The 13,404-nt window shown below is 40.4% G+C and overlaps 1 protein-coding gene across 1 annotated transcript in view; it reads left to right on the top strand.

Moving 5' to 3' along the window:
* LOC104695292 (vitellogenin-1-like) overlaps window positions 1-13,404 on the top strand; it is a 44,429-nt gene that overhangs the window by 19,882 nt on the left and 11,143 nt on the right. The window contains exons 15-26 of the mRNA XM_010409008.4: window positions 67-168; window positions 251-370; window positions 622-811; window positions 900-993; window positions 1,106-1,291; window positions 7,528-7,672; window positions 9,204-9,423; window positions 10,318-10,487; window positions 11,130-11,553; window positions 11,758-12,017; window positions 12,100-12,156; window positions 12,992-13,192. Of these exons, the coding sequence (XP_010407310.3) occupies window positions 67-168; window positions 251-370; window positions 622-811; window positions 900-993; window positions 1,106-1,291; window positions 7,528-7,672; window positions 9,204-9,423; window positions 10,318-10,487; window positions 11,130-11,553; window positions 11,758-12,017; window positions 12,100-12,156; window positions 12,992-13,192 (2,169 nt within the window). The remainder of the gene's footprint in view (window positions 1-66; window positions 169-250; window positions 371-621; window positions 812-899; window positions 994-1,105; window positions 1,292-7,527; window positions 7,673-9,203; window positions 9,424-10,317; window positions 10,488-11,129; window positions 11,554-11,757; window positions 12,018-12,099; window positions 12,157-12,991; window positions 13,193-13,404) is intronic.

The following is a 13,404-nucleotide window of genomic DNA, read 5'->3' as shown; positions in this document are numbered from 1 at the left end:
TTTGCCCTCTAATCCCTTTTTACAGCCATCATCCAACTGGTATTTGTACTTTACTTCTTCCCACAGGTGGGAATAACAGTTGAAGGACTGCAGGAGATATTTGCTAAAGGTTACTCTCCTGAGAGGGACTGGGAGACAGACTATGACTTCAAGAAAATCCTGAAAACGGTAAATTCTGAGGGAAAATAAAATCTCATATTGCTTTCTCAAATGCTATGAAGAATCAGGCTTTTTTCATCTTTTCACACAGCTCTCTGACTGGAAGGCATTCTCCAGTGACAAACCTTTTGCATCAGGTTACTTGAAGATGTTTGGCCAAGAGATGTTTTTTGGTGGACTTGATAAAAACGCCATCCAAAATGCACTGCAGGTATCATTTTTAAAGCACCACTACCCAAGCATCAAAAGCTCTAAAATACTGTTACTTTCATACATTCTCTCCTTTTTTAAATTCATGGTTGAGTTTTTGTCTCTAGTATTAATCAAGGCAAATAAGGTCAAGCTTTGATCAGGGTTATTTACAATCATTGCTGGCAGAATTTCCCCTGAGGCATAGTTAATGACACGGATCATGATATTCAAGTTCTGCTTATTTAGACATGTTGAACTCTGTAATTGCAGGCATGGTATGGATCTGATGAAAAAATCCCTTCACTAAGGAGAATAATCAGTAGCCTCCAAAGTGGTGTAGGGAGGCAGTGGACCAAAGCTCTCCTGTCCTCTGAGATCCGTCGCATTGTGCCCACCTGCACCGGCTTCCCAACAGAGACCAGCTTCTATTACTCTTCTATCACAAAAGTGGCAGGAAATGGTAACATATCTCATTGCTTGAGCAATACAAACGTACTTTCTAGGACCAGAGGGCATTTTTAATGCTTTCTTTGCTTTCTTTGTAATAGTTCAGGCACAGATTACACCTTCTCCAAAGTCTGATTTCAGATTAACTGAGTTACTAAACGCCAACATTAGGCTGAGATCAAAACTGAGTCTAAGGTAAGTATTTAGTATAAAATAAAAGAATAATATTTTCAAGTGACAGAGGCCATAAAAATTCAACAGCTGTTCGCTGCGTGAACATAATTATACCCTCACTCTACCTTTTCAGCATGGCCAAGGAGATGACCTTTGTAATGGGAATCAACACACGCACAGTCCAGGCAGGGCTGGAAGCACACACCAAAATGAATGGTCGTGTACCTGTGAATGTTGTTGCCACTATCCAGATGAGGGAAAAAAATGTCAAAATTGAAATACCACCATGTAAAGATGAGACAAACATAATTAGCATAAGGTAAGACATAGCACTTAGTATCTTTCTATGTAGCAAAGCAGAGTCTTCTAAGAAAACTGAAATATATTTAGGAATCTTGTCTTTGACTTACAGCTTGGATAAGTGGTGTTGATTGGTATAGTTTATGTTTCTTTTAAATGAAGTGACATGCACTAAAGCTTTGCTTGAAATATGTGTTAATTTCTGTGGTCTTCACCTGAAAATCCTCCTTTGGGCTATATCTCAGTTGTGGAGACCCATAAGCTATCTGAAACACAAATGACATAAAATTTCTATCTTGATACAATTATTTGAACTGGAAACACTAGGTAAGATATAAGCCAGCTGAATCCTATCAGTTAGAACAGTTAACCCGTCTATATTTGCATTTGATGCGTGTAGTGGTTTAGTCCAAAATACTCTTTACTGTTTATCTTCTGTGACATAAGAATTAGGAGAAACACAAAGCAGGCACCAAACTTGAAAGAATATAAAGAAATTTATAAAGAAGAAAAAAAATTATACCACACCTTCAAAACTCTTCTCCTCCCCCTACCTTTCTCCCTTCTCCCACTGACAATGTAAAAAGACAACCCTTGAGATGTTCAGTCTGTTTACCACTTCCATAATAACCTTGTTCAGTCCATTTAGGAAGAGGAGTCTCTCTGCTCGCATGTGAGTCCCTTCACCCAACTTGCAGCTTTTCCCACAACTGCTTTCGAGGGTCCACTCTTGAAGGTTTTTGGGGTACAATTTTAAGGTTGAGCTGTTCAGAAACAAAAGTTCTCTTCACCCATCTCTGGGAGCATTTCATCTCTAAGAACAGAAGCCTTTCTCCTTCCCTGGGAGCAAAGGGTCTTCCTCATCTTCATCTTTAGGACTATCTCTGGGAGCATCTCTAGGAACTGAGGTTTTCTCCTTTCCCATTTGGAGCAAAAGTCCTCATCACTTCCATCTCTCCCCATCCAAACTTCTCATGAAATTACAGCTGCTTCAGCATCTGCCTATCTCAGCACAGGTGCTTTTGCTCACAAGCACGAGTTGAACCTCCCCCGCCCCCATGCCTTCATGAAATTACAACGGGTACTCTGACATATCATAGCTTCACAACAGAATTTCAGCTTTAAGCATCTCCTCTTTCTCTTCCCTCAGGTTTTCAGCTCTTCACAGCACTAAAAGGGTTAATCTCACCTAGGCCTTGCAGCTGGAATGTGGCTTATTGCAGTGGGGATGGGGAGAGCCGAGCTGCTCCGGCTGCCCACAGCAGAGCTGTGGGGGGTTCCGTGGGTGGAACAGGGCCCATCGGCTCCAGGATGGCCATGGCCCGGCCCGGCCTGGCCCAAACAGAGCCTGGGTTGGGCCCACTGGCCCCCACACGGGGCCCCCAGCCACCTGTCCCAGCACCAGAAAAACAAGACAGACCCTCTGCCTCGGGGTTTCTATTCTTAAGTGTGGATCACAGAGGCAGTCACAATTTTAAGTGGCTCAAAGAATTGTCCATATTCAAACTGGCCAGCTGATAGGTTCTGTCAGGTCATAGAGGAAGCTGTAAGCACCCCTTTACAAGCCGGGAGGGACTATGCCTGCTAACCTATGACAATGCCTTGAAGCATAGAGGGTTTGGTGTTTCTTATGGTTTTACCTTGTTCCCCTGTGGCTGCCATTTGGTTTTCTTATCTGTTAGGTCTCCTTGATTTATTATCAGTGCATGCAATTACAATACACTCTGGAAAACTGTTGTAGCCAGATGCCAAACAAATGAAAACAGATGGAAATACAAGTGCAAAGAGTGGGAGGAAACAGAAAGTCCAAGGAATCAAAGCAGTAGACCAAACTTAGAAAACCTTTACATGCCCACACATGAAAAAAAACCTGAGAAAGAGAAGCTGAAAATTCATCACCAAGGAAAAAGCTTCACTGACAACAGAAATCGGCGATTATACAAACCACTGAAATGTTAACAAGTTTCTACTCTAGGAATACAGCTGTAACAAAAGAGCTCAGTTGCTTGATCCATCTGCAATTAGCATTCATGGCTGCTGGCCCAGAGATGCTCTGCAGGTCTCCTCAATTTAGCCACCAGTTAGGCTAATCATTATTTTCCCTTGCCCTTTGATAGTCACAGACCATTTGACGTGCATTTGACATCTCATCCTCCTCCCTAGACAATTCCTCCACTCTGTCAAGTGTGATTGTAATCAGGTCCTCTCCGTGCAGAGTAGGGAGTGTCTCAGCATTTCAGAGATCAAAAGTTAGCTGCATGGGTTTTTTGGTTCAGTTTCTTATGGAGGCCAGGACAGTCTGCTTCTAAGGTCATCAGGGACAGCAGGCACCAACTCTCACTAGTTCTCACTGTTAGAGAGGGTGAGGCAGATATTAATGAACTCAATAAGGACACTGAACTGAAATGAGAATATTGAATACTGATAGGGAGTTTAGAGCCTCAAGCAGAGCTAGAAATATTCGAAGGAGGATCTTCCCTGCAAACAAATAAAAAATATTTTCCTCCTTTGACTTAAGGGGAGATCAAATGAGACACAAAAAAGGGTTAAATGCATTGCCATAAAGCAGAAAGCAAGTCAGTATCAGAAACAAGCTATTACAGCAGAAAAGCCCATGAGTTCCAGCACAAGCCCTGCTCTAGACCCTGCAGCATTACCATTTATAAAGTGAAGTAGTCACTTGGAAATAGCTCCATAATGCCAAGTATATGAGAAAGCTAATACTCCCTAGATGACTTCTAGCACCATCAATTTCTCTCCAAAAAGCATTCCCATTCACTGTTACAAAACAAATGGCCAGTGGAAACCACACAGAGCAATGAAACAGCAATGAGTGCAAGTGAAGGCAAAGCAATAACTAGAGAATGTAACATCAAAGCACATCACTGAGGAGGTCAAAGACCAAGCAAAGTAAAATCTTAAAGGTGTGAAGGCACGGTAGAGAGAAAGGAGATATAGAGAGAGAGAGAGGGATATGCTGTATAGAGTGGGTTAAAAATTTTAGTGTAACATAGTCTTTTTCTTCCTTTTGCGTAGATCTAACAAATAATAAAGATCCAATTGAAGTCAATGTTTTAGAGATATTGTGACACTTTCCCTTGTTAGCTTTAAATTCACTATTTAAAGAAATAGTTCTAGAAAGCTATTGATCTTTCATGTGTTTGTGAGCTCTGTTCACAATACTTTAGTATTGGGCACTGTCTTGATGGTCAGCGGGTTACCTTCTACAGTCCCATGTCATTAAAGCTAGGTAGGATATGATATTATTTTCCCCATCATCTCTCACATTCAGACACAGGAAGCAAACAGTTTTCAATAGCATTAAGTTCATTTATATCCTACAAACCATACAGGTTATAACCTGTCACAGCAGTGGGATTTATATAAATTTTCAAGAGCCAAAGAGAAATTCAGGTAAGTAATCACAGACTCAAAAGGAAAAAAAAAGAAAACTTTGGTGATAGAGAGATTGCATTCCCAAGACAAATCAGCACATTATGGGCTCAACTCTCTCTGTAGAAAAATCAGAGCAAAGTAATTAATCGTACTATGGAGAGAATATATAGCATGTGTTTCAATTCAATCCTATCAAAGTTAAATTTAATTAAAAATAATGGTTATTTTTAAGACTCTTTTAACATAATTATTTAGTATATTACAGATGGTTACTTCAACATACTTTTAAACAAAATTTACAAAAAGTAAAAATCAAATAAATTTCAGGGGAAATTAGAGCTTTGTGATTAAAGTATAAATATGGAGAAAGAATGCACTTTGCTAGTATTCATAATGACATATGCACATATTCATAATGACAGACTATGGAAGTATATACATAATCTTGAATAGAGCTTGTATCATAAGGTTTTTTGCTTGTTTTAACTGTAGGATAACCAGAAATTGCTTCACATAGGCATCTTATAAATAAGATGAACCAGGAAATTAGAAAATTCTTTGTCCAACATGTTTACACCACGTGTAGCAGAAAATGCAGAAGAGGCAGTGTACATTGTGATCTTGTGAGGCAGCAAGGTGTGTTTGGGGGGCAGAAAAGGGAAACACCTGGGCCTCCAAGTCTCTGTTTTTGTAACACCTTTGCACTAAAGTTGGAAGGAAGATGCGTAGGAAAGGCAGAAGGTTTTGTTTCACCACAGCAGAAAGAGAGCTAAAGATCTGGCTGGCTGATTTTCTCTTGCATCTCACTTATTTAGATGTGATGTCATGCTGTGTTTTAAAACCTGGGAAAATAGTTTTTTGTTGATTTTTTTTTGTATTAAACAGACATTTGAACTCTTCTGTCCCCATGTTAGGGATGCATGTAAGGCCACACTCTCTGAAACATCAGTGGGTCCAACGTAGCTGAGTTGCTTGTCCCTTACCCCTGCAGTGAGTTTGGCTTATATTATAGCACAGCTTCTTCTCTCATCCAAAAAATGCACTAATACATATTGGAAAATCTTCTTTTTATTTTTTCTCCCTTGTGCGGGATCAGAGAGAACAGATTCTTTCATACCATAGCTTTAGGCCTTCTTTGTGACTGTTTTTTCTTGTTAAAGCACCAGAGCAGGCACTTGTAGCCTATTTTTACTGTTCCGTGTGATTCTGACATGTGTCACCTGTGATGCAGCTACATTTGTCGGCTCTCTGTGCTCAACAGGGAGGAATCGATCCTCCACTTTCATTAGGTGGCAGGAGTAGACTATTGGCATAAAAATACTAAAAAAAATTGGAAGAGAAACCCCAGGGCTTTCTGCTTGGGGATCCAGCCCACAGTTCAGTGGTCATTTGAATTATTGAATGGTATTAAAATAAAACCATTTCCCTTTTTGTCTCTTTACCCAGATGAACCACCTGAAATGCAAGTTGATTTGTATTTTCTTTTATCCCTCAGCTTGTTAGGGAGAATATTTTATTTCAGATTCCATTCTTCAAGGTTCTCCTATCACCCAGCATGGAGCGTTGCTGTCATGTCCTTATCTAAAAAAAGAGAGAGATGGAAAAGAAAACAAAGCCCACAGGTGACACACGTTTTATTGAGGTGTTCCACATGAAGAGCAATTGTGTGCTTTACACTGCACACAGCACGGTAGGAGCCTTCAAGAGGAAGAGAGGGCTATCAAATGAATACAAATTCATCTTTCAAATAGGTTAGATCGGAATTGCTCAGGCTAGTACAGTGTGGACCGTATTAAAATAGAGACCATTTTGAGACCATCTTTCCATTCACTGTCACAGCAGCCACCTCCATTGGCAGACCACAAAAGCCCCAGGGCAAAGAGATCAGCTTCATCCTTGAGAAAGAGCACATGGGGAATTTCGAGATGGATGTTAACTGATAAATGGCTAATAAGATAGAGCTAGCACAGTGTTAATAGCTGAGAGAAATAGGCTTTCGTCTCTCAAAAGCACACAGCATTCGAGATGTTTCTCTGTCCCAAAACAAAACTCATAGTTCACAGCACTGGAACAAGTTCCATGAAGAATGTGGGTATGAAGCCAGGGGCTCAGGATATTTTGCTGTGAGAGCTTCAGTCTCATGCTGCACTTTTTATCACTTATCCTGGATCCTGACTAATACAATTGGAGTTTACAACACTGGAAACAATGTACTGAATGTATTTACATAAAATAGGCTCTTTAACCTTCCTGCACAACTCTCCATGATGTCTTGCCAAGTCATGGCCAAGCCATGAGTACCAGTGAATTTAAATCAAGCTGGAGACACTTAATGATTTCATGCTCCTTTCTTCAATAAAAATTGTACAGGAAACAGCTTTGAGTAGCCACCAGTCCCCAGACTGTTTTTGAAGTTACAGTAGTATTTTTCCAAATATAATGTTAAATTAGAACTAAGGCTAGTGCAGCGAACACACAGAAGATGAGTTTAAAAATTTAAAAGTCCAGGAGATCAAAATAGGAGACTCAAAAATTTAATAATGTAATCCATAGCCAGGCTTCTAAGTGTGCTGCTTTTCATGGAATTAGGGTATGAAGATCTGACCAACTGCAATGTTTTTAACCTGTACGCATGGTTCTAAAAGCCTAACTGAGCTATCTGCCCCTGAGATTGGTCTGGGTCTTTATTTACTCTTAGCAGTCCTTGAAACCACAGCTAACAGGAAGGATGCTGTAAATATCTGTAATGCAATTTGCAAGGTATGATACTTTGTGCTGAGTGCAGGCTACAAGGCATTATTCAGGTCTTTTCCTCAGCAGTGCTTTATCAACACGTTTCCTCTAATGTTTATTCTGCAGGTCTAAGACATTTGCTGTTACACGAAATATTGGGGATTTGACTGCTAGTAAGATGACTGCAGTTCTTTTACCTGAAGCAGTGCCCGACATAATGAAGACGTCCTTCAATTCAGATTCTGCATCAGACGAGACTGATAACATCAGGGTAACTGATGTAGTGTTTGACTACTCTTTTTTGGGCTTTTAAACAGGAGGGAACCATTTCTTTTCTCTTTGGGAAAGGGCACAATTCATCTCTGACCAATGCTGCTTCACTCAAAATAAGTCAAGTTCAATCTAATAACACAAATAGCCCTATAGTGACATTATTTTAAAATCTGGAGTGTAATACATCAGACTTGCAACACTTTTTCTAGAGCAAAAGTATTTTCTTTGGTAATTAATTTTGCACTGCCATCTACAGGCTCACAATCTTTAAAGGACTTTGCAACCATTATGCAAGTATCACATTCCTGCAACAGTCACAAATGTTCCACAAGATGCTCCACTGCTCAACTTGTACAGCTGAATTTAATGCTTATAAGTATCCTGATTCAAGGACAGATTGCAGTTTGTGTCACAACTTCCTGAGCGAGGTTTCCATAAAAGCTAGGATAGGCTTTCTAAGATGGGCAGCGTTGTGAAGGCGTCGTGTGACCATTCGTTCAGTGAAAGACTGACAGAAGCGAGGAATACACTGTCTTGTTCTGGTTTTGTTGTCGTCCTGCAACTCTGAAGGGTTTTCAGATAAAATAAGAGATGCACAGAGGACAAGAGCAGCACTTTCCTATGAAGAAGTCAATAGACAAATGTGCTATCAGTGATAGCAGTTTCCAATATCCTGGAACAAGCTTTCTCCTGCTTTGTGTCTCTGTGCTGCCCTTCCTGAAAACTCGGCACTCCGCAGTTATTCTTAAATGAACAGCAACTGAAAAATGGCACTGAGTGGAGAATTCCCAATATCACTAGAAATTACAGGGGTTTTGGTAGGGCTCATGCAAGGCTGGAATCTTGTGAGACATTATAAACTGCATAAAAAATTAATTGCAAACCTGAATTACATGTGAAATGAAAGCTTATGATTATGTGTCTTTAGGTATTTGCTTCATTGCTTCAGGAAATCATAGTTTTCATTTCAGGGATTTGATTCCGATTTTAATTAATTTCAATTTGTTCTTCTGCAAGCATTGCTTAGTACATGTAAATTACATAGTTTTTAGAGGAAAGTTTTAATATATGATATGTTTTGACCGTTTAATTGATACAGTATCACATTCATGTCAGACCTCATCTGAGTCAGAATTTTTGTGGATGTAGTCGAAAGTTGTCTGACACATTAAAAATCAAAAGAAAGACTTCAGTCAGTCTAAAGCACACTCAGTTTTTTCAAGAACATGTTAACACTGTCTAGTATTCCAGGAAAACAAAATTAAATATTTAGAATTAATTTGTGATATAATTTTCCATTCTTATAGCCTGAAGCTCTTTTTACAGTAGGTAGTCTAATCGACCCATTCAGATGATAATTTTGTCCAATTTAAAACCAAATTGTCCTATGTCATGGCCTTGCTATCTCCAATAAACTGGTTAATTCCCCCTGCAGAATACATATAATGATTACCAAAATATGATGCATAACATCCAGGTATTCCTCTCACTGTTGTCTGAGTTAACTTGACATATGTGCTACCTAACAGGACAGACAGTCTGCAGCAGATGTGTCATCAGGAAATCTTTTTTCTTCTGGACACTCTTCTTCCCGAAAAGAGCCATTTGTTCAGTCCGTGTGCTTCAATGCAAGTACATTTGGAATTCAAGTGTGCATTGAGAAGAAAAGTGTACACGCAGCATTTATCAAAAATGTGCCTCTTTATTACCTAGTTGGAGAGCATGCCCTGAAAGTGAGCTTCAAGCCAGGTAAATACAACTGGGCACAAAAAAGAAAATAATGTGTGGGTGGTAGAAGCATGTGTATATACACACAGATATATATAGATAGATAGATATAGATGTATATATACATATGTATTTTTTTGCATCTTAAGTACCACTAAATCTACCATTGGAAGTACCAGGCCTGCCAGTATTGGCCAACAGACTATGTTCACAGCAGAAATCCATTTCTCCCCCACTTGCCTGAGCAGCAATTTCCCAGCTCTCCCAGCAATGTCGCTCAGCATGGCCAGCGTCAAGCAGAGCTGATCTGTGCCTGCAGAGTGTGTCTGATGCATCCTGAATCATCGGATTTGGGATGCAAGCATGAAGCAATTGGACATGGGCAACAGATCTGATGCAGTGTCCTGTAGCTACATTCTAAAACCCAGACTCTAAAAGGGAATTATGGATTAACCCTGCCAGGATCTAGTCCTTAATGTCTTAATCCAAGATCATAAGAAATAAAAGCACAGCAGGCCACTGAATCTGGGTCTCCTAAGTATCAAACTAACGGCCTAACCATTGGGCCATTCTTTAGAGCTCAAGTGTTGAGCCTCAATTCCTCTCTGACGTTTACTTCTCTAACCCATGGTTTATCTCTTTAAGCAATCCAATTCGGTCAACTTAAATCTGCAAGATTATTCTGTTTATTGATTTGAAAAGAATCCAGTATCATGGTAATATTTTAAAATTTGGTTGTCAGTATGTGCTTTAGCTATTAGAGAAAATTTTATAACAAAGTTGCTCAATACCAATAATAATCATTGAACACTTATATTTGAGGAAAAAATGGCTAAATAAATGCTGGTAAAATTGGCTTATTCTCTCATTCAGTTGCTAATAGTAACAGTAATATTAATTGTCATGCAATTTCAGTTTACACAGAGGCACCTGTTGAAAAAATACAAGTCACAATTCAAGCAGGAGACCAAGCTCCTACAAAAATGGTACGTCTAGTAACATTTGAAGATCCAGAGACACAAGCATCTTCCAGAAAAGAAGCAATTAAAAAAGTGAAGAAAATCCTTGGTGACACTGATGATCAGGTACTGCTGCAAAATTCCACTTCTGGATTTGTGGGAGACATTACACAAAGTTTATTTATATTTCTTTTACTAAGTAGCTTCCTTTGTTTAGGTATTATGCCAAAATGGAAAATAAAGACAGGGTTTTGGGCACACAAGTCTTTCTGCAGGTCTTTTGTTTGCACTCATCCTTTCTGCAAGTGAAAGACATTAGAAAGAGCAGGTTGGTTTTGCATGCTTTTCTGAAAATCTCTTGTAAGAGATTAAATAGCTGTTGTGTGGCCAAAAAGTAGTCTGTTATTTCCAGCTACTGCAGCTGCAGCAAAATGCTCTGACACCAGCTATACAACCTGCCCTGAGACAGTGACAGCTACAACATTGTCATTACTGATACCAGTTACATGTACTTGTGCAGTCAACAACTGCTGCATGTGCTTCTTTGCACAAAAGTGTTTGGGGTATTGGTCTGCTTATGTGTGGGTTTAACACATTATTATGAAATTGCCTTTGAGTGATTGTGATGTGTTGCAAGAAGATTATCAAGCATACACCTTGTCTTCTAAGGCAGCAGAGATTCAGAGGTGTCTGCATCTGATTTTACTTATGCCGTTCTGCAGGAACACAAGAAAATAATTTTGTTTTTCCAATGTTACCCTTGACTAGAGGACAAGAAAATACAGAAGCTCGTCCAGTGCCAGCAGCGCTAGTGGAAGTGCCGAGAGTACAAAGAGCAGCCCCTCCAGCAGCGACTCTGATGACAGAGCATCACAGGGAGGCACCCAGATAAATCTGAAAACAGGGCAGTCCAAAGCCAAAGAAAAGAAGTTCTACCCTTTTGGGGACAGTGGCAGTAGCAGCAGTAGTGGTAGTAGCAGCAGTAGCAGCAGCAAAAGCAGTAGCAGTGGCAGTAGTAGTGATAGTAGTAGTAGTAGCAGTGGCAGTAGTAGTGGTAGTAGTAGCAGCAAGGGCAGCAGTAGTAGCAGCAAGGGCAGCAGTAGTAGCAGCAAGAGCAGCAGTAGTAGTAGTAAGAGCAGTAGTAGTAACAGTAAGAGCAGCAGCAGTAGTAGTAAGAGCAGCAGTAGTAGCAGTAAGAGCAGCAGTAGTAGCAGTAAGAGCAGTAGTAGTAGCAGTAGCAAAAGCAGTAGTAGTAGCAGTAGCAAAAGCAGTAGTAGTAAGAATAGCAGCAGCAAGCATAGCAGCAGTAGGAGCAGCAGAAGCAGGAGTGACAGCAGCCAGGGCAGCAGCAGCAGCAGTAATAGCAGCAGCAAAGGCAGTACTAGAGGCAGTGCAGGTAGCAGCAGCAAAGCATCTGGTATAAAGCATAAAGCTAAGAAGCAGTCCAAGACCACATCATTTCCACTTACCAGTGCTGCTGAAGGAGAGAGAAGTGTCCGTGAGCAGAAGCCTAAAACACAGAGTAGCAGCAGGAGCAGCAGCAGCGAAAGCTCTGGTGCTTCCCATCGTCACAGCAAATCTGACAAACGAGCTGAGACAAAACACATCAAGTCCCAAGTGAACAGTGGCAGCGGTCAGGACATTTCTACAGAATGGGTAAAATGTCTAATACTTTGACTTCTACTAGGAGGTGATCTTGACTGAGCTGTAGGTAATAACTTCCTTTGGAATTTTGCAGGACATTCACCTTCCAAAAGTCTACAGTCTCCGCTTCAGGTCTGCTCACATCCATTGGGTAGGTGCCTAATTCAAGTGCACATTGCCATGGTAGCTACAGTTGATGTGATCAAGCCTGTTGCTGAAGGGCTTTGTTTGGGCCATTTCCCTTGACCACTCCATAATGACCAATAACAATATTGATGATGAACAAAAAAAGCAGATTTATTACTAAAATGCTATTACACTACATTTTTTTGGTGTTGCAGCACTTGCAATCCTCAACTTTGGGTCAGGACACACAAAAGTTCAATGCAGCCAAAGCTAGGTTAACAAAGACGATGGGGAAATGATAAAACAGCTGGACCTTCCAATGCAAACAGTTATGTCCACAGTTCTTAGGCAACCATGGCAAAATCATTACATGGATTTTTTTCAGAAACCAGGTTCAGTATGCATTATGGCACAAGTTATTTTCAGCATATATTAGAAGGGTGATAATGGAGTGGCTTTTGTAGGTGTTACCTGTTACATCTATTACATATCCTGCTTGTGAAAGAGGAAGATGATGATTTATAGTGTTTTTCATAAATTGTAGTCTCTTTTTTTTCTGGGTATGGATATATTTGACCACTTATTGAATGCCACTTTTCATTGTCCCTAGCATTAGACCTGAACAGTGTGATGTTGCCGTCTGCAATCAGTGTCTATGCAGTCTTTCTTTCAGCAGAAATGTCGAGGTGGATCCGAGGCACATTCCAAGCCAACATATTTCATGTCTATATATGAAAATAAAAGTAACACTCTAGATATGTCTGTCACCTATAAAGGGAGGCTGACATCTCTGATTTTGATAGTTACACTGTAAAACTAGAGGCCATCTCATACATTTTTAACCTATTTTTATTTCATAGCATCCAGATCATAAAGGATCAAGCAGTTCATCATCATCTTCCTCTGAGTCAGGAAGCAGCCAGAGAAACAGCAGCAGTAGCAGTAGCAGCAGCAGTAGCAGCAGCAGCTACCATCATGGAGAAAATTCTGCCCACAACTCGAGGAGGAGCAAAAGAGTCAGCATCCACCACCACAGACATGGCTCCAGCCTGACACACGAGGTACAGCTCTGTGTGTGGTAGCCAAGAGTAGCCAGGCTTAGCTGGCTGCTGAGCGGGAGCTGTAGATGTGCTGGCACTAACCAGCTGAGGGGGTTAGGCTCAGGAGGGAGCCTAAGTCAAGTCTGTAAATTGAAAGTCGAAGTTCATTGAGATATTTCCTCTCCCCCCAAAAAAATTTTCAAGTTCCCTTGTGTTCAGGTTTTTGTTTGCTG

The sequence above is a fragment of the Corvus cornix genome, chromosome 8 (genome assembly GCF_000738735.6).
Source record: "Corvus cornix cornix isolate S_Up_H32 chromosome 8, ASM73873v5, whole genome shotgun sequence".
NCBI lineage: Eukaryota > Metazoa > Chordata > Aves > Passeriformes > Corvidae > Corvus > Corvus cornix.
Note: the sequence above shows the minus strand (reverse complement) of the source record. Positions and strands in the feature narration are given on the sequence as shown.